The sequence below is a fragment of the Manis pentadactyla genome, chromosome 4, assembly GCF_030020395.1.
Source record: "Manis pentadactyla isolate mManPen7 chromosome 4, mManPen7.hap1, whole genome shotgun sequence".
NCBI lineage: Eukaryota > Metazoa > Chordata > Mammalia > Pholidota > Manidae > Manis > Manis pentadactyla.
In genome coordinates this window covers 161,389,838-161,411,889 of record NC_080022.1, presented here as the reverse complement: position 1 = coordinate 161,411,889, position 22,052 = coordinate 161,389,838, and the positions used below count along the sequence as shown (strand labels likewise).

The following is a 22,052-nucleotide window of genomic DNA, read 5'->3' as shown; positions in this document are numbered from 1 at the left end:
ACCCACCCATCCTCCCCAGTCCCTTTCCCTTTGGTACCTGTTAGTCCATTCTTGAGTTCTGTGATTCTGTTGCTGTTTTGTTCCTTCAGTTTTTCCTTTGTTCTTATATTCCACAGATGAGTGAAATCATTTGGTATTTCTCTTTCTCTGCTTGGCTTGTTTCACTGAGCATAATACCCTCCAGCTCCATCCATGTTGCTGCAAATGGTTGGATTTGCCCTTTTCTTATGGCTGAGTAGTATTCCATTGTGTATATGTACCACATCTTCTTTATCCATTCATCTGTCGATGGACATTTAGGTTGCTTCCAATTCTTGGCTATTGTAAATAGTGCTGCGATAAACATAGGGGTACATTGGTCTTTCTCATACTTGATTGCTGCATTCTTAGGGTAAATTCCTAGGAGTGCAATTCCTGGGTCAAATGGTAGGTCTGTTTTGAGCATTTTGATGTACCTCCATACTGCTTTCCACAATGGTTGAACAAGTTTACATTCCCACCAGCAGTGTAGATGGGTTCCCCTTTCTCCACAGCCTCGCCAACATTTGTTGTTGTTTGTCTTTTGGATGGCAGCCATCCTTACTGGTGTGAGGTGATACCTCATTGTAGTTTTAATTTGCATTTCTCTGATAATTAGCGATGTGGAGCATCTTTTCATGTGTCTGTTAGCCATCTGTATTTCTTTTTTGGAGAACTGTCTGTTCAGTTCCTTTGCCCATTTTTTAATTGGGTTATTTGTTTTTTGTTTGTTGAGGCATGTGAGCTCTTTATATATTCTGGATGTCAAGCCTTTATCGGATGTGTCATTTTCAAAGATATTCTCCCATACTGTAGGGTTCCTTTTTGTTCTATTGATGGTGTCTTTTGCTGTACAGAAGCTTTTCAGCTTAATATAGTCCCACTTGTTCATTTTTGCTGTTGTTTTCCTTGCCCGGGGAGATAAGTTCAAGAAGAGGTCACTCATGTTTATGTCTAAGAGGTTTGTGCCTATGTTTTCTTCCAAGAGTTTAATGGTTTCGTGACTTACATTCAGGTCTTTGATCCATTTTGAGTTTACTTTTGTATATGGGGTTAGACAATGGTCCAGTTTCATTCTCCTACATGTAGCTGTCCAGTTTTGCCAGCACCATCTGTTGAAGAGACTGTCATTTCGCCATTGTACGTCCATGGCTCCTTTATCAAATATTAATTGACCATATATGTCTGGGTTAATGTCTGGATTGTCTAGTCTGTTCCATTGGTCTGTGGCTCTGCTCTTGTGCCAGTACCAAATTGTCTTGATTACTATGGCTTTATAATAGAGCTTGAAGTTGGGGAGTGAGATCCCCCCTACTTTATTCTTCTTTCTCAGGATTGCTTTGGCTATTCGGGGTCTTTGGTGGTTCCATATGAATTTTTGAATTATTTGTTCCAGTTCATTGAAGAATGTTGCTGGTAGTTTCATAGGGATTGCATCAAATCTGTATATTGCTTTGGGCAGGATGGCCATTTTGACGATATTAATTCTTCCTAGCCATGAGCATGGGATGCGTTTCCATCTGTTAGTGTCCCCTTTAATTTCTTTTAAGAGTGACTTGTAGTTTTCAGAATATAAGTCTTTCACTTCTTTGGTTAGGTTTATTCCTAGGTATTTTATTTTTTTTTGATGCAATTGTGAATGGAGTTGTTTTCCTGATTTCTCTTTCTGTTGGTTCATTGTTAGTGTATAGGAAAGCCACAGATTTCTGTGTGTTGATTTTGTATCCTGCAACTTTGCTGTATTCCGATATCAGTTCTAGTAGTTCTGGGGTGGAGTCTTTAGGGTTTTTTATGTACAGTATCATGTCATCTGCAAATAGTGACAGTTTGACTTCTTCTTTGCCAATCTGGGTGCCTTGTATTTTTTTGTTTTGTCTGATTGCCGTGGCTAGGACCTCCAGTACTATGTTAAATAACAGTGGGGAGAGTGGTCATCCCTGTCTAGTTCCCGATCTCAGCAGAAATGCTTTCAGCTTCTCGCTATTCAATATAATGTTGGCTGTGGGTTTTTCATAGATGGCCTTTATTATGTTGAGGTACTTGCCCTCTATTCCCATTTTGCTGAGAGTTTTTATCATGAATGGATGTTGAACTTTGTCAAATGCTTTTTCAGCATCTATGGAGATGATCATGTGGTTTTTGTCTTTCTTTTTGTTGATGTGGTGGATGATGTTGATGGACTTTCGAATGTTGTGCCATCCTTGCATCCCTGGGATGAATCCCACTTGGTCATGGTGTACGATGGTTTTGATGTATTTTTGAATTCGGTTTGCTAAAATTTTGTTGAGTATTTTTGCGTCTACGTTCATCAGGGATATTGGTCTGTAGTTTTCTTTTTTGGTGGGGTCTTTGCCTGGTTTTGGTATTAGGGTGATGTTAGCTTCATAGAATGAGTTTGGGAGTATCCCCTCCCTTCTATTTCTTGGAAAACTTTAAGGAGAATTGGTATTATGTCTTCCCTGTATGTCTGATAAAATTCCGAGGTAAATCCATCTGGCCCGGGGGTTTTGTTCTTTGGTAGTTTTTTGATTACCGCTTCAATTTCATTGCTGGTAATTGGTCTGTTTAGATTTTCTGTTTCTTTTTGGGTCAGTCTTGGAAGGTTGTATTTTTCTAGGAAGTTGTCCATTTCTCCTAGGTTTCCCAGCTTGTTAGCATATAGGTTTTCATAGTAGTCTCTAATAATTCTTTGTATTTCTGCGGGGTCCGTCGTGATTTTTCCTTTCTCGTTTCTGATACTGTTGATTTGTGTTGACTCTCTTTTCCTCTTAATAAGTCTGGCTAGAGGCTTATCTATTTTGTTTATTTTCTCGAAGAACCAGCTCTTGGTTTCATTGATTTTTGCTATTGTTTTATTCTTCTCAATTTTATTTATTTCTTCTCTGATCTTTATTATGTCCCTCCTTCTGCTGACCTTAGGCCTCATTTGTTCTTCTTTTTCCAATTTCGATAGTGGTGACATTAGACCATTCATTTGGGATTGCTCTTCCTTTTTTAAATATGCTTGGATTGCTATATACTTTCCTCTTAAGACTGCTTTTGCTGTGTCCCACAGAAGTTGGGGCTTAGTGTTGTTGTTGTCATTTGTTTCCATATATTGCTGGATCTCCATTTTGATTTGGTCATTGATCCATTGATTATTTAGGAGCGTGTTGTTTAGCCTCCATGTGTTTGTGAGCCTTTTTGCTTTCTTTGAACAGTTTATTTCTAGTTTAATGCCTTTGTGGTCTGAAAAGTTGGTTGGTAGGGTTTCAATCTTTTGGAATTTACTGAGGCTCTTTTTGTGTCCTAGTATGTGGTCTATTCTGGAGAATGTTCCATGTGCACTTGAGAAGAATGTGTATCCTGTTGCTTTTGGATGTAGAGTTCTGTAGATGTCTATTAGGTCCATCTGTTCTAGTGTGTTGTTCAGTGCCTCTGTGTCCTTACTTATTTTCTGTCTGGTGGATCTGTCCTTTGGAGTGAGTGGTGTGTTGAAGTCTCCTAGAATGAATGCATTGCATTCTATTTCCTCCTTTAGTTCTATTAATATTTGTTTCAGGTATGTTGGTGCTCCTGTATTGGGTGCATATATATTTATAATGGTTATATCCTCTTGATGGACTGAGCCCTTTATCATTATGTAATGTCCTTCTTTGTCTTTTGTTACTTTCTTTGTTTTGAAGTCTGTTTTGTCTGATACCAGAATTGCAACACCTGCTTTCTTCTCTCTGTTGTTTTCTTGAAATATCTTTTTCCATCCCTTGACTTTAAGTCTGTGCGCGTCTTTGGGTTTGAGGTGAGTCTCTTGTAAGCAGCATATGGATGGATCTTGCTTTTTTATCCATTCTATTACTCTGTGTCTTTTGATTGGTGCATTCAGTCCATTTACATTTAGGGTGATTATTGAAAGGTATGAATTTATTGCCATTGCAGGCTTTAAGTTTGTGGTTACCAAAGGTTTAGGGTTAGCTTCTTTACTATCTTACTATCTAACTTAACTCGCTTGTTGAGCTATTATAAACACAGTCTGATGATTCTTTATTTCTCTCCCTTCTTATTCCTCCTCCTCCCTTCTTCATATGTTGGGTGTTTTGTTCTGTGCTCTTTTTAGGAGTGCTCCCATCTAGAGCAGTCCCTGTAGGATGCCCTGTAGAGGTGGTTTGTGGGAGGCAAATTCCCTCAACTTTTGCTTGTCTGGGAATTGTTTAATCCCTCCTTCATATTTAAATGATATTCGTGCTGGATACAGTAGTCTTGGTTCGAGGCCCTTCTGTTTCATTGCATTAAGTATATCATGCCATTCTCTTCTGGCCTGTAGGGTTTCTGTTGAGAAGTCTGATGATAGCCTGATGGGTTTTCCTTTGTAGGTAACCTTTTTTTTCCTCTCTGGCTGCCTGTAATACTTTGTCCTTGTCTTTGATCTTTGCCATTTTAATTATTATGTGTCTTGGTGTTGCCCTCCTTGGATCCCTTGTCATGGGAGTTCTGTGTACCTCTGTCGTCTGAGAGGCCATTTCTTCCCCTAGTTTGGGGAAATTTTCAGCAATTATTTCTTCAAAGACATTTTCTATCCCCTTTTCTCTCTCTACTTCTTCTGGAATACCTATGATTCTTATATTGTTCCTTTTCGATTGATCACTCAGCTCTCTTAAAATTCTTTCATTCCTGGAGATCCTTTTATCTCTCTCTGCATCAGCTTCTCTGCGTTCCTGTTCTCTGTTTTCTAGTCCATTAATGGTCTCTTGCATCTCGTCCATTCTGTTTTGAAGTCCTTCCAGAGCTTGTTTTATTTCTGAATTCTCCTTCCTTAGTTCTTGCATATTTCTCTGCAAGTCCATCAGCATGGTTATGACTTTTGTTTTGAATTCTTTTTCAGGAAGACTGGCTAAATCTATCTCCCCAGATTCCTTCTCAGGGGAAGATGTAGCAGATGCCGAAGCTGTCTGGGTTAGTCTTGTCTGGATCATATTTTTTTGCCTTTTCATGTTGATAGGTGCTATTGACTGTCAGCTGGGAGGGCCAAAATTTTCACTTGCTACTGGCCTTTCTTTAATGGGACAACTGCGACCCCTAGTGGCTTGTCTTGGGTAATTGCATGTAGAGTGGGTCTTTGTGTCTTACAGGGCCGGAAGGGAGAAATTTCCCTTTCTGTGGGCGGAATTTGTCTCAGGCTGCTTCTCTGCTTTAGCAGCACCAGGTGGGTAATGGATGGGGGGGCTGCTTGACTGTTTGCCTCCGTGAGGGATCTCAGAGCTGTTGCCCAGGGGTTTAGTGCACCCGGTTTGCCCTGTAATTTCCAGCTGCTGTACTGTGACCTGGGTTGTTTCCATCAAGCTGTTAAGTCCCTGTCCCTTTAAGACTTTCAAAAAGCCCCCGCTTTTCTTTGTCACAGGGGCATCAGCTTCGGCACCCGCTCAGAGGTCTTACTCCCTGTTCCCCCAGTATCCAGGGCCCCCTGGGCACGTACTGTGTCTGCGCTCTGGCCCGTATGGCTGGGGCTGGGTGTTCGGCAGTCCTGGGCTCCGTCTCCCTCCCGCTCTGCCTCCTCTTCTCCCGCCGGGACCTGGGGGGAGGGGCGCTCGGGTCCCGCAGGGCCGGGGCTTGTATCTTACCCCTTTCACCAGTCGCTGGGTTCTCGCTGGTGTAGCTGCAGTCTGGCCACTGTCCTGCGTCTTCTGGCCTCTCTTTTAGGGCTAGTTGTGTTTGTTGTATTTTCAAAAGTATATATGTTTTTGGGAGGAGATTCCCACTGTCCTACTCACGCCGCCATGTTTGCTCCGCCCCCATAACATCTTTTTTTTTAAAGTAATTGAACTAAATGCCTCTTTTAGCCATTTACTTATTCAGTAACCATTCGCCAATATGTCATGTGTGCAGAAAATATAGTTTAGTAATAATTATGGAGGAATTAGGTGTTTTTCATGAGATACTTGATATGTTATAAAATCAAATATGGAAAAAAAGAATCTTCATTATTCAGGTTAGCAACCATATATATGTTTGGTCTGTGTGTCTCTGCTTCCTTTATTGAATGACTCCTGTCTGCAGTGTTCTGCGTTAACTAGAGCAGGGTATAGGTGGTTTCAGTAGTCTAATGAGCATACCATCTTGTGGATGAATAACACATTTGCTCAAATAGTGGAAAGACATGAGCAAAGTAGTCTAAGGAAAGAAGTATGGGTGACCCTTAAACACCATGGTGTTAGAGGTGCCAGTGGTCAGAAACCTGCATGTGACTTGACTCCCTAAAAACCTAACTCCTTAATACAGCCAACTGTTAACCAGAAGCCTTATCACTAACATAAACAGTCAATTAACACATATTTTGTATATTATTCATATTATATAATGTGTTATTTCAATAAAGTAAGCTAGAGAAAAGAAAATATTATTTCAGAATTGTCACAAATCTCCAAAAAATTTTGCAGTATACTTATTGAAAAAAAACCCACATATAAGTGGACCTGTGCGGTTCAAACCCATGTTATTCAGTGGTCAACTGAAGTAAGTGGCCTGAAGGTGGTGTAGGGAAGCCACAGTAGTTAATCACCAGACTCTGAATGCAAACTTAAAAATTCAAATTTTTGTTCCCAACTTATTAGCAATATAACCTTGAAATAGTTGCCTCATGGAGTTGTAATGAGTATTAAATAAGATCATGCATGTCAGCACTTCACATTGTAATTGGTACGTAGTATATTTTGCTCAGTAAATTTTGCTGTTACTGTTATTAATATTACAGAAACTGCAGACTACAGTGTAGCTCAGATAATATTCCAGAGCATGTTTTTAGAGCAAAAGTGGAAACTTTTATTTTGAATTCAATTTTGCATCCTCTTTCCACCCCAAAAACTAGTGCAAAATTCAGACATTGTCCAGACCTTAAAGGAAGTGCTAAGCATCAACTGATGGATGAAGGTAGGAGATCATCATCATGAGGAAGGGAAGCACCATGAGCAAAAGCACAGAACTAAGGATAAGCTTCATGTCAGGTGACCCCAGGAGGCAGGTCTGATTAAAGCCAAGGAATCTTGAAGTAATGAGTAAACTGAGGTAACAATTTACATCAATGTCTATAAGAAGCAATGCTAGATTTTGAAATGGAAAAATAATTTAATGAAAAATACGTTTAAGTGAGTAGGCTACATGTAAAGTAAATATTAAAATGCTATTATAATGGAACATTTTTCTAGGGTAGAAGTTGCACTGACTTAGTCTCATTTTCTTCCACATAAATGTAGCATGCCAATTGTTTCTGGGGGGAAGAAAGCAAAATCAATGCTAAATTATCTCTAGGAAACTCACATTGTAATTTGTCTAAATACTTAATTACAGGTTGTTCCCAAATTAGATCCTTAACCATCACATGTGGACTCTTTCAGCTAGTTGTTATTTATTCAAAAACATAAATGAGTTTTAATATTAACCTCAACAAAAATAAGCTTAATGAGACAGATCTGCCCCAGTTTCTATCTCAAAATCATTCCAAAGTGTAAAACTAGTTAGAATTTTTAAATCTACGTAATACTTGAATTCGTTTTTTAAAACTTTTTTACATAAATATCTTATTTTGGAATCCATAGTTGTTTACTTATTGCCATAAGCTGAATAACACATGAGCCTGTGAGCTAAAAGCATAGTAAAGACATTCCTAAGGAAATCAGTAAAGAATTATTGCATGAATAAATACTACTGTTTAACTTCACTATAGCACAAGCCTTAATTCTACTGCACTAAGGCTTTTGTAACTGAAACAAAGTAGTGATGGGGAAAGATGTCCATGGAGGGTTCATGGTGTTAACCAAATGATCCTTTCCTTTATAAAACATTCCCTTTCATCTCCCAAGAAGAGTAAAGGAAGATCCAAGAGAACAATAAGCTATACTTTGAAAAGTCTCAGTTCCCCAGGGACGAGCAGATAAAAAAACATGAGGCTGGAATTGAGGGATGTAACTGACAAATGAGGAAAGCTCTCTTTGAGTGGCTTTTTGGGCCAAGCTACTCTGATACACCAAAGCATACTGGATTTATGCACAGGTCCTCCTAAGATTTTGGCTCAGAGCAAAAGGTGTAGGGGAAGGTTGACTGGAAGAATGTGAGATCTTGTTAAGCGTATTGTTAAATGGGGGATTTGTATAATTTTACGTTAAATCTTCTGTTTAAATACAATGTCTCTATGTTTTAATATTCATAGTACTTTATAGTTTCCTAGTAGTTGTCCATGATTTTCTTTTTTTACCTTTACAATTTCCGTAAGGTGATCTGTTTTTTTCTTCCTACTTTGCAAAGGAAAAAATTGATGATGAAAAATATTAACACATTTAAGAACATTGGCTTCAGGAGTCACAAGATATTAGAATCCTGACATGGTCACCTACTGTCTGTGTGATCTAGGGCTAATTTCTTTATCTTTATGGGCCTTGGTTTCTTCATCTTTGGAATGCAGATAATAACACTTATGTCAATGTGGTTATTGTAAAAATTAATGAGCTTTTATATGCAAAGTCTTAGTGTACTGCCTGGCTAAAAGTAGGCATAAGTAAGAGCTGATCTGTTATTTCCACCGTTACACAGAGCAACTTTTTATGCTTAGATGTAGAAAAACGTAAGTGAGAATGTTACTGGTTGAGTTTGTTTTCCTTGGTTCTTGTTCCTGCTGCAGCAAAGAATTAAAAGGTAGAGACCCAATAGTGAAGCAGAGTGAAAGTTTTATTTGAATATGCTCTAGGGGAGGAGCAGGCCAGAGTTAAGGTAGACAAAGGTTCCTGAACTTTAAGGTGGAAGGCCTTTATGTTACTTCCTGTCAGGGAGGCACGTCTGACGGGCAAGGTGGGGTTACTTGATTTATAGTTCCTTCTGTATAGTCATCCCTCTCAGTGAGTATGTCCTTTCCCCATGCTAAGGTGTGATTTGGGCAGTTTTTAGTCCTGTCCTTTGCTATCTAGTTGCAGAGGAAGTTATCTCCCTGCAAAACCATTGTTGTCTTCACATGGGACCCCCTATCTGGCCAGAGTTTGGGTGGCTTTTTCTTTGAATGTTACCAGTAGGGGGCTTTCTCTGAACCTCATCTTCCAATTTCCAGCTGCTTGTGTCTATCTTTCTACCTAAAGTGCCCTTTTGTTGGTGTGTTTCCCTGTCCCTCCCTGTCTCTTTCTGCTCTCTTTTGCTCTCATCCCGTCTCCAGCCCTTCCATATACTTACACTTGAATTGAGTAATTCACCCTCAGAGTTAGTCCTAATCTGAGACCGTAACTAGGTTAGCCTGGGTGCACCTTTGTTAGTGTGCTTTAATGGTATGTCAGGCACCATGCTGAAAACATTGTCAAGCCTCACAAGTCCAGACCTTAAAAATGAAAAATAAAGTTTGACTTTTCTGCTGTTTGGTCTCCCATATCACTCTACTTAACACCGATCTTTCATGCTACACTTTAGGTTTGGCACAGAATTTCTCTAACAGAAAAAAATGTATCTTGTATATATTATTTTTTCCCATAGCCAATGATGAGGTATCAAAATAACAAGAAACTTTGTTGCTCTTACTAGAATTGTAAAAATTCTATTATACTAAAATCAGTCTTTCTCAAGGTTTGATTCCATTTGAAGCTAAAAGTCAGTACCATTTTTTTTATCATCTTGACACCTATAAGCTATATTCAAGATTTTACATAGAATGTTAAGGATGTGTTAAAGGTTTAGAGGAACACTATTTATTTTCATATGCGCTTCTTATGTTCTTAAGAAAGAGAATGCAAATCATTTTGTACTTAGAGACAGATGCTCTGAGAAAAAAGAAAAAAATTAAAACACTGCATAAAGATGTGACATTTTAAAAAGTTTTTCATCTTCCTCTTGTTTCTATGTAGAACTAGTAAAATATCATTTAAAAGTGTATTTAGAATGGTGACAGTTTAGATATAAGGATTGACATAAATTATAGGAATTTGTTTTACAAACTTCAGCATATTAAAACAAGTAATTTTCCAAGCTCTAGCCCCTTGTGAGCACCTGGTTTCTTACTCATGCAACAAGGACAAAAGCTTATCTAAATAACGATGGTTAATTGAGGTGGTGTTTAGAGAATGGGTGACAAGTGTGTGAGACACAACTCTTGAAAGTCCCTTGATGCTACTTGAAATATAGCCCTTATGTAAAGTAAGATATAGGATTTTTAGTTCAAAAAGTTCTGAAGCTATATTATACTTCATGTGCAAACTTGAAACAGTTTGCATTTGTGAGTTTTTCCATAGTATCTCCAGAACTCACATAACAAAACCACTTTTGCCAGTCAAAGAAAGATTACGATCTTTTTGAATTTCTCATATGATCTTACTTACTTTGGAAGAAAGCAAAGACTTTTCCTTTTACTATTAGTAAGGCATTGTGATGACAGGGTAGTGGTAGGATGTATGTGTGTCTTTTAAATTAATATTTCCGTGGGACTTAATGCATACTTGGCCACTCTTTTTATGTCACATTTTAGGGCTGAAGTGAAGCGGGCCTATGTGATACATTTTAGATTTAAAGAAAAATCATGAAAACAAAAGTGAGAACTGCCAACTTGTTAGCCAGAATTATTTTTGGACAGCAGGAGCCCAGAACACATCTTGTCAAATGGAAAGTCCTATTCCAATTAAGTTTCCAATTAATGTGTACTCTGTTGTCTCTTAGATATTACCCCTGCCTGGACTGGTAATTATGGAACACGAGGAAAGAAGATTTCCCTAAATTCCTCTGTTCGCCTTAAGGCAGAGAAACTGGAATTGGTAACTATCTAAAATTTCCATTTTGCTTCCATAAAATAACAAGGAAATATTTTTATTCTTTTAAGGGATAGAGAACTGGAGCCATTAGTTACTTATTTGCAATTAAATGAGTGACAGGTTTAAATTATTTAATTCATGTTTGAGTTGGACAGTTCATGGTGGTTCAGTACTACAAAAGATAACTAAAACCTTTGTAACTAAATTGACATCAAATTAATCAGTTTCCTCCCATCTGGGAATAAGACAAATATGATGTTTTACCTGTAGAATCAAAGTAAACATGGAATAAATTATGATAAATTATTACATCTCATTAAATCCACATTCTGTGTAGATTCAGTTCTTTGCTTTTATTCAAAATATATTTAGTGACTTAGTAGAACATTCTTTGTTTTCAGTTTGAAACTGTATTTCACTTAATAAATATTTTTTTCTAAGTCCAAATGAGTTTCTATTTACCCAAATATTTCCTAAGCTACTCTGATTTTTTTGGATAGTTACATTTTTATATAAAATATCTGTATCAATTCATTTTGAAATAGGTCCTTCTACTTTAGTTGGTACTTTTGTAGACAGATACGATTTTATTATCCATTACATATTGAAGGTATTTATTATTCAGTAATAGATAAGAACAATGTCTTAAGTATTTAAAATGCAATTTTTTTCTTTATATTCTATAAATATGTTACATATAACATCTAGAAAATTAGTGTTATAATAAAATTTCACAAGGAAGAGGTGCTGATCAACTATGTGGTTATTAAGTAATTAGCCTACTCAGAACAAATTTTAAGAAAGACAAAGAGGTTAGAATTTGATGAAGGAATTACCTGTCAAGACGTATGTATGTATGACATTGTCTTCATGAAATTCCCTTTTTACTAGTCTAAAATTTTTTATCAGGATGTACTGTAAAATGATTTGTAACACTGAACTAGTTATATATTAATTTCTTGTCTGAGAAATGGATTGCCTCTTTTCATGAATACTCTGAGAATGATTTAATAATACATATTTTAAATAACTTCACCATTGTTATTTTTAGTGATAATATTTTTTAAAGTGTTTTTATGAATACTGTGGATCTCATTTGATCCTAACATTAAACCTAGAAGTAGGCATGGTAAACATAGCATATAAGAATACAACTTATTAGTTGGCTTGAAGATGAATTATTACACTTCAACACTACCTGTATTTTTGTACCTGATAAAGATGCTTTGGGATACAGATGCCGTTTCACTGATATTTACTTTACCTCTTGCCATTTCTGTAACATTTGAAGAAAGTTGTAGTAAGCAATGGCATACCCAATGTCTGATTATAGTTAATGAGATGTTTTTTGTGTTAGGTTAGGAAGCATATGACTAATATTATAAAGAAGTGACATTTTTAAAATTCATCCTTCAGACATCAGAAAAAGTTAAGGACATTTATTGGCCAATTAACAAATTTGCATTTTTGTTTAAAGTTAAAAGATGGCACTAGTTATTCAAGAAATTTTTGTTCCACACTTTTTGATCAAAAATAAATTATTTCCAATTTAAATTTATAAACTTACTGACATGCTGTATTCATCTTGGGTAAATTTTACTCTCAACAGAACTTTCACTTATTACTAGTTTTAGCTCTAGATCAATTTGCATTGTAGTTAATTGCATTTTGCAATTATTACTTAATATAGTGAGTCACCATATATTGAGTACTGTGATAGGAGTTCTATTTTCATTACTTTTGCAAAATTTTTTTTACTTCTTTATATAAAAATATCAGCCATATATAGAATGATTATATTGTATATGTACAGTTTAAAGTGTAATAAAACACACATGTACCTACCACCCAGCTGGGAAGGAAAACCTTCGGTATTGCATGTTTATTTCTTCTTGATTATATTCCTCTCCCTCTCCCTCTCCCCAAGGGGTAACTCTATTCTGAATTTTAACTTTATCATTTATACGCTTTCTAAATTTTGATTTATTGAGATATCATGTGGTCAACGAGTTTGTGTATTACCTTTCAACTTTTCTTGGGTATTGTCCACTTGGGGTATTTGTAAAATTCTCACTTCCTCTAGAAAAATCCAGCTCCTAGAAAAATTCTTGGCTCATAGCTAAGCTCAGGAAATAATTGTTGGATTGGTGAATTGTTTTTCTAAAGAGTTTTACCAATTATCATTCCCACTAATCTTTTATAAGAGTTCCCATTGCTCCACAGACTTTACACTATCTTATTATAATGTATTTATATTTATTTCTACCATCTTATTTAAAAATTTTTTTCTTTGTTCTTTTTAACACTTCTTTTTTATTGTATTCTTTGGTTTGATTATGCTTCATTATTTGGTTGGCTGTTTTTGCATTTTCATATTTCATATTTTAGAAGTTATGCCTTCTCTTGCTTTTTTTCAGTCATCACCTTAAAATTTGAACATGCATGTTTAACTTAAATTAATTAGTCTAAAGTTAGTAAGAACCTTTACCCTTCTTAAAGATAAACAAAATATAGTATACACATACAATGGACTATTATTGGGCTATAAAAGGAATAAAGTTCTAATAGATACTAATAGATAAAGTTCTTGTAATTTAAAGCTCAATGAAAGAAGCCAGACACAGTTGCAAATGGTATGATTGTTTATGTGAAATGCCACAATAGGCAAAACCATAGAAACAGAAAATATGATATTAGTGGTTGCCTGGGACCAGGAGATAGGGAAGTAGCAAGTGACTGCTAACGGTATGGGGGTTTCTTTTTGGGGTGATGAAAATTTTCGAGAATTTGCAGTGACTGACGTACACATTTGTGAAGCAATTTGACTGTACACTAAATGGTGAACTTTCTGTGAATTATATCTCAAGAAATCTGTTATTAATAAAATGAAAAAACATTGATTTTTTTGGTAATGGTACATTATGGTACCATTTACACAAAAATTAAAACAAATATTTTTTAAATATTTATTATATGTATTTATGAAAATATGAAGTTATGATATAAAAACATGTCTGGGGAGGGGTGGGGCGGAAGATGGCGGCGTGAGTAGAGCAGCGGAAATCTCCTCCCAAAACAACATATATCTATGAAAATATAACAAAGACAACCCTTCCTAGAATAAAGACCAGAGGACACAGGACAATATCCAGACCACATCCGGACCTGAGAGAACCCAGCGCCTCACGAAGGGGGTAAGATACAAGCCACGGCCCCGCGGGAGCCGAGCGCCCCTCCCCCCAGCTCCCGGCGGGAGAAGAGCAGGCAGAGCGGGAGGGAGACGGAGCCCAGGACTGCCGAACACCCAGCCCCAGCCATCCGGGCCAGAGTGCAGGGCCCCCGATACTGGGAAAACAGGGCAGCAAGAACAGTGAGCAGGCACTGGAGGCTGGGCGACAGAGGACATAAGAAAAGCGCGCGACCATTTTTTTTTTTGCTTTTTTGCTGCTTTGTTTTGGCGAGCGCTTTTTGGAAGTCTTAAAGGGACAGGGACCCCAATATTAGGGAAACAGGGCAGAAAGACCGGTGAGCAGAGGCCTGAGGCTGGCACCGGAGAATAAAGAAAAACGAACGACCACCTTTTTTTTTTTTAATTAAAAATTTTTTTTTTTTTTTATTAAAAAAATTTTTTTTTCTTGTTTTTTTTTGTGGTCGTTGTTTTGTTTTGGCGGGTGCTTTTTGGAAGTCTTAAAGGGGCAGGGCGGGCCACTTAATCCAGAGGTAGGGAATCCGGGATCTCTGGGCACCCTAACCCCTGGGCTGCAGGGAGCAGGGAGGCCCCTTACGGAGATAAATAGCCTCCCAGCAGCTCCTGCTCCAACGCGACTCCACCATTTTGGAGTAGCTGCCCGAGCCAGGCCACGCCCACAGCAACAGCGGAGATTAACTCCATAGCAGCCGGGCAGGAAGCAGAAACCCTGTCTGCGCGCAGCTGCGCAGCACAAGCCACTAGAGGCCGCTGTTCTCCCAGGAGAGGAGGGCCACAAACCAACAAGAAAGGAAGTCCTTCCAGCCGTCACTCGTCCCAGTTCTGCAGACTATTCCTATCACCATGAAAAGGCAAAGCTACAGGCAGACAAAGATCACAGAGACAACACCAGAGAAGGAGACAGACCTAACCAGTCTTCCTGACAAAGAATTCAAAATAAGAATCATAAACATGCTGACAGAGATGCAGAGAAACACGCAAGAAAAATGGGATGAAGTCCGGAAAGAGATCACAGATGCCAGAAAGGAGATCGCAGAAATGAAACAAACTCTGGAAGGGTTTATAAGCAGAATGGATAGAATGCAAGAGGCCATTGATGGAATTGAAATCAGAGAACAGGAACGCATAGAAGCTGACATAGAGAGAGACAAAAGGATCTCCAGGAATGAAACAATATTAAGAGAACTGTGTGACCAATCTAAAAGGAGCAATATCCGTATTATAGGGGTCCCAGAAGAAGAAGAGAGAGGCAAAGAGATGGAAAGTATCTTAGAAGAAATAATTGCTGAAAACTTCCCCACACTGGGGGAGGAAGTAATCAAACAGACCACGGAAATACACAGAACCCCCAACAGAAAGGATCCAAGAAGGGCAACACCAAGACACATAATAATTAAAATGGCAAAGATCAAGGACAAGGAAAGAGTGTTAAAGGCAGCTAGAGAGAAAAAGGTCACCTATAAAGGGAAACCCATCAGGCTAACGTCAGATTTCTCAACAGAAACCCTACAGGCCAGAAGAGAATGGCATGATATATTTAATACAATGAAACAGAAGGGCCTTGAACCAAGGATACTGTATCCAGCACGACTATCATTCAAATATGACGGTGGGATTAAACAATTCCCAGACAAACAAAAGCTGAGGGAATTTGCTTTCCATAAACCACCTCTACAGAACATCTTACAGGGACTGCTCTAGATGGGAGCACTCCTAGAAAGAGCACAGCACAAAACACCCAACATATGAAGAATCGAGGAGGAGGAACAAGAAGGGAGAGAAGAAAAGAATCTCCAGACAGTGTATATAACAGCTCAATAAGCGAGCTAAGTTAGGCAGTAAGATACTAAAGAGGCTAACCTTGAACCTTTGGTAACCACGAATTTAAAGCCTGCAATGGCAATAAGTACATATCTTTCAATAGTCACCCTAAATGTTAATGGGTTGAATGCACCAATCAAAAGACACAGAGTAACAGAATGGCTAAAAAAGCAAGACCCATCTATATGCTGCTTACAAGAAACTCACCTCAAACCCAAAGACATGTACAGACTAAAAGTCAAGGGATGGAAAAACATATTTCAAGCAAACAACAGTGAGAAGAAAGCAGGGGTTGCAGTACTAATATCAGACAAAATAGACTTCAAAACAAAGAAAGTAACAAGAGATAAAGAAGGACACTACATAATGATAAAGGGCTCAGTCCAACAAGAGGATATAACCATTCTAAATATATATGCACCCAACACAGGAGCACCAGCATATGTGAAACAAATACTAACAGAACTAAAGGGGGATATAGACTGCAATGCATTCATTCTAGGAGACTTCAACACACCACTCACCCCAAAGGATAGATCCACTGGGCAGAAAATAAGTAAGGACACGGAAGCACTGAACAACACAGTAGAGCAGATGGACCTAATAGACATCTATAGAACTCTACATCCAAAAGCAGCGGGATATACATGCTTCTCAAGTGCACATGGAACATTCTCCAGAATAGACCACATACTAGGCCACAAAAAGAGCCTCAGAAAATTTCAAAAGATTGAAATCCTACCAACCAACTTTTCAGACCACAAAGGCATAAAACAAGAAATAAACTGTACAAAGAAAGCAAAGAGGCTCACGAACACATGGAGGCTTAACAACACGCTCCTAAATAATCAATGGATCAATGACCAAATCAAAATGGAGATCCAGCAATATATGGAAACAAATGACAACAACAACACTAAGCCCCAACTTCTGTGGGACACAGCAAAAGCAGTCTTAAGAGGAAAGTATATAGCAATCCAAGCATATTTAAAAAAGGAAGAGCAATCCCAAATGAATGGTCTAATGTCACAATTATCGAAATTGGAAAAAGAAGAACAGATGAGGCCTAAGGTCAGCAGAAGGAGGGACATAATAAAGATCAGAGAAGAAATAAATAAAATTGAGAAGAATAAAACAAAAGCAAAAATCAATGAAACCAAGAGCTGGTTCTTCGAGAAAATAAACAAAATAGATAAGCCTCTAGCCAGACTTATTAAGAAGAAAAGAGAGTCAACACAAATCAACAGTATCAGAAACGAGAAAGGAAAAATCACGACGGACCCCACGGAAATGCAAAGAATTATTGGAGAATACTATGAAAACCTATATGCTAACAAGCTGGGAAACCTAGGAGAAATGGACAACTTCCTAGAAAAATATAACCTTCCAAGATTGACCCAGGAAGAAATAGAAAATCTAAACAGACCAATTACCAGCAACGAAATTGAAGAGGTAATCAAAAAACTACCAAAGAACAAAACCCCCGGGCTAGATGGATTTACCTCGGAATTTTATCAGACATACAGGGAAGACATAATACCCATTCTCCTTAAAGTTTTCCAAAAAATAGAGGAGGAGGGGATACTCCCAAACTCATTCTATGAAGCTAACATCACCCTAATACCAAAACCAGGCAAAGACCCCACCAAAAAAGAAAACTACAGACCAATATCCCTGATGAACGTAGATGCAAAAATACTCAACAAAATATTAGCAAACCGAATTCAAAAATACATCAAAAGGATCATACACCATGACCAAGTGGGTTTCATCCCAGGGATGCAAGGATGGTACAACATTCGAAAGTCCATCAACATCATCCACCACATCAACAAAAAGAAAGACAAAAACCACATGATCATCTCCATAGATGCTGAAAAAGCATTTGACAAAGTTCAACATCCATTCATGTTAAAAACTCTCAGCAAAATGGGAATAGAGGGCAAGTACCTCAACATAATAAAGGCCATCTATGATAAACCCACAGCCAACATTATATTGAACAGCGAGAAGCTGAAAGCATTTCCTCTGAGATCGGGAACTAGACAGGGATGCCCACTCTCTCCACTGTTATTTAACATAGTACTGGAGGTCCTAGCCACGGCAATCAGACAAAATAAAGAAATACAAGGAATCCAGATTGGTAAAGAAGAAGTTAAACTGTCACTATTTGCAGATGACATGATACTGTACATAAAAAACCCTAAAGACTCCACCCCAAAACTACTAGAACTGATATCGGAATACAGCAAAGTTGCAGGATACAAAATCAACACACAGAAATCTGTGGCTTTCCTATATACTAACAATGAACCAACAGAAAGAGAAATCAGGAAAACAACTCCATTCACAATTGCATCAAAAAAAATAAAATACCTAGGAATAAACCTAACCAAAGAAGTGAAAGACTTATACTCTGAAAACTACAAGTCACTCTTAAGAGAAATTAAAGGGGACACTAACAGATGGAAACTCATCCCATGCTCGTGGCTAGGAAGAATTAATATCGTTAAAATGGCCATCCTGCCCAAAGCAATATACAGATTTGATGCAATCCCTATGAAACTACCAGCAACATTCTTCAATGAACTGGAACAAATAATTCAAAAATTCATATGGAAACACCAAAGACCCCGAATAGCCAAAGCAATCCTGAGAAAGAAGAATAAAGTAGGGGGGATCTCACTCCCCAATTTCAAGCTCTACTATAAAGCCATAGTAATCAAGACAATTTGGTACTGGCACAAGAACAGAGCCACAGACCAATGGAACAGACTAGAGAATCCAGACATTAACCCAGACATATATGGTCAATTAATATTTGATAAAGGAGCCATGGACATACAATGGCGAAATGACAGTCTCTTCAACAGGTGGTGCTGGCAAAACTGGACAGCTACATGTAGGAGAATGAAACTGGACCATTGTCTAACCCCATATACAAAAGTAAACTCAAAATGGATCAAAGACCTGAATGTAAGCCATGAAACCATTAAACTCTTGGAAGAAAACATAGGCGAAAACCTCTTAGACATAAACATGAGTGACCTCTTCTTGAACATATCTCCCCGGGCAAGGAAAACAACAGCAAAAATGAGTAAGTGGGACTATATTAAGCTGAAAAGCTTCTGTACAGCAAAAGACACCATCAATAGAACAAGAAGGATCCCTACAGTATGGGAGAATATATTTGAAAATGACACATCCGATAAAGGCTTGACGTCCAGAATATATAAGGAGCTCTCACGCCTCAACAAACAAAAAACAAATAACCCAATTAAAAAATGGGCAGAGGAACTGAACAGACAGTTCTCCAAAAAAGAAATACAGATGGCCAACAGACACATGAAAAGATGCTCCACATCGCTAATTATCAGAGAAATGCAAATTAAAACTACAATGAGGTATCACCTCACACCAGTAAGGATGGCTGCCATCCAAAAGACAAACAACAACAAATGTTGGCGAGGCTGTGGAGAAAGGGGAACCCTCCTACACTGCTGGTGGGAATGTAAGTTAGTTCAACCATTGTGGAAAGCAGTATGGAGGTACATCAAAATGCTCAAAACAGACTTACCATTTGACCCAGGAATTCCACTCCTAGGAATTTACCCTAAGAATGCAGCAATCAAGTTTGAGAAAGACAGATGCACCCCTATGTTTATTGCAGCACTATTTACAATAGCCAAGAATTGGAAGCAAACTAAATGTCCATCAATAGATGAATGGATAAAGAAGATGTGGTACATATACACAATGGAATACTACTCAGCTATAAGAAAAGGGCAAATCCAATCATTTGCAGCAACATGGATGGAGCTGGAGGGTATTATGCTCAGTGAAACAAGCCAAGCGGAGAAAGAGAAATACCAAATGATTTCACTTATCTGTGGAATATAAGAACAAAGGAAAAACTGAAGGAACAAAACAGCAGCAGAATCACAGAACTCAAGAATGGACTAACAGGTACCAAAGGGAAAGGGACTGGGGAGGATGGGTGGGTAGGGAGGGATAAGGGGGGGAGAAGTAGGGGGGTATTAAGATTAACATGCATGGGGGGGTAGGAGAAAAGGGAGGGCTGTACAACACAGAGAAGGCAAGTAGTGATTCTACAACATTTAGCTATGCTGATGGACAGTGACTGTAAAGGGGTTTATAGGGGAGACCTGGTATAGGGGAGAGCCTAGTAAACATAATATTCGTCATGTAAGTGTAGATTAGTGATAGCAAAAAAAAAAAAAAAAAAAGGGCAGTTCCTGTGTGGTAACCTCCAACGAGTTCTACACAAGGGTATAAAGGGCATATAAAAGTGTAGGCAAAGGGTCTGTTTGTGTTTATACAGAGGATCAAAGCCTAATTGGGCTACCCCGAAAATGAACTAAGATACGATATGAAAAAGAACTTCCAACATCTGCACCCTCTGGAAGACTCATGCCAGAAGATGATCATCAAAAAACCCCAACAAAGATCCACGCACTGCTACAGCTGTAGATGCACTCATCCCACCAGTTCCTGGACCTGCCATGGGAATGAGGAAGGAGATATCTAAGCTGGCCTGTGCATATAGTAAAACAACAAAATTGGACTGGATCTATACTGTTGGAACTCAACCAAGAATTTGGAGAAGTGCAAATTGTAGCGCTCCAAAGTCTTACAACTACAAACTATTTATTGTTAAAAGAACATATGGCATGTGAACAGTCCCCAGGAATGGGTTGTTTTAATTTGTCTGATTTCTCTCAGACTGTTCAAGTTCATTTGGACAATATCCACCATATCATAGATAAGTTTTCACAAATGCCTAAGGTGCCTAACTGGTTTTCTTGGTTTCACTGCAGATGGCTGGTAATTACAGATATGCTTTGGTTATGTAACTATACTCCTATTATGTTAATGTGTGTGTGCAATTTAAGTAGTAGCTTAAAACCTATACATGCTGAAGTTACTCTACAAGAAGATATATCAAAGAAATAATCAATCTTCCCAAGTTTTCTTCCGCCTGCTACTTCTATAGCTTTTCTTCTTCCTTCCTAATTACAACCCTTAAATAGAATTCGTGCCTCATATCAAATTTACCGAGTATCATAATTCTTCCAAGTGGTAAAGATACCTCAAGACAAATGCTGGGCATAGAAGCCACAGGGCATAAATATGCAAAGAAGTAAAAAGCTAACTTTTTCAACAATAAGGCTTCTCTCTCACTTACCAACTTCACATTTCCCTGTATGGCCCCGGAAGATGACTGGTTAGCCAGAGACGGGTAAGATTCCTCAAGGGAGGAACAACCTAAGACAGGCACAGTCGCAGGGGGGCCATCAGGTGAGAAATTGGGGATCAACAGAGGTGAGGCTTAGAACCTCACCCCCCCGTTCTGAGAGAAATCTTCTGCATACGTGGATGTTTTATTGCCCTGGTCTAGCTTGGATTAACACATTGTCTACAGGCACACACCTGATCATCTACATGTGCTCTCTTACAACACTAAACTATGTTTTCTACCTTTATCTTGTATCTACCTACCACTTCAGCATTTTATTAAAAATAATAATAATAAAGAGAGAAATGTGGTATCCACATATAAATCAAGTATAAAAACCAAATGAGTATTCATATTTGAACTGACTGTTTATAGTTCATAATGCATGAGCAAAACCGAAAGTTTCTGTGATGACTGCCCTTGTACTGTTCACTATGTAACTTATTCATTATGTAAGAATTTGTTCTACATGTAAAAACTTGTTTGTTATGCCTCAGAAGATTGGAGACTGACAAAAATTAGGCTTGGGGTGGAATAATGATTGTGCATTGAGCATTGACTCCCCTATACAGAATTTTATTGTCGTTAACAACCATTTGATCAATAAATATGAGAGATGCCCTCACAAAAAAAAAAAAAAAAGGACAGACTTCCAATGGTAAAATAAATTAGTAACCGGGATGTAAGGTATAGCATAAGGAATATAGTCAAGATATTGTAACAGCCTGGTAGGGTGATAGCTGGAACCTAGAATTATGTATATAAATGTTCTACCACTGTGTTGTACACTTGAAACTCATGTAATGTAATACTGTGTGTCAACTACCCTTCAATAAAAAATAATTATTAAAAAAAAAAAAAAAAAACATGTCTGGGAACGCTCTATAAGCAACTTCATAAGAAGAATATTGAAAATATAAAATTTTGCCAAAAACCAAGAGAAAATGTTTGCAATACATATTACATATAAAATGCTAGCATCCAAAATGTGTGAAGAAGTCATATA

The 22,052-nt window shown here is 37.9% G+C and overlaps 1 protein-coding gene across 6 annotated transcripts in view; it reads left to right on the top strand.

Annotated features, from left to right (window-relative positions):
- STXBP4 (syntaxin binding protein 4) overlaps positions 1-22,052 on the top strand; it is a 195,073-nt gene that overhangs the window by 36,862 nt on the left and 136,159 nt on the right. For all 6 annotated transcript variants that reach the window (XM_057501329.1, XM_057501328.1, XM_057501330.1 and 3 more), the window contains one exon: positions 10,669-10,763. In XM_057501329.1, the coding sequence (XP_057357312.1) occupies positions 10,669-10,763 (95 nt within the window). The remainder of the gene's footprint in view (positions 1-10,668; positions 10,764-22,052) is intronic.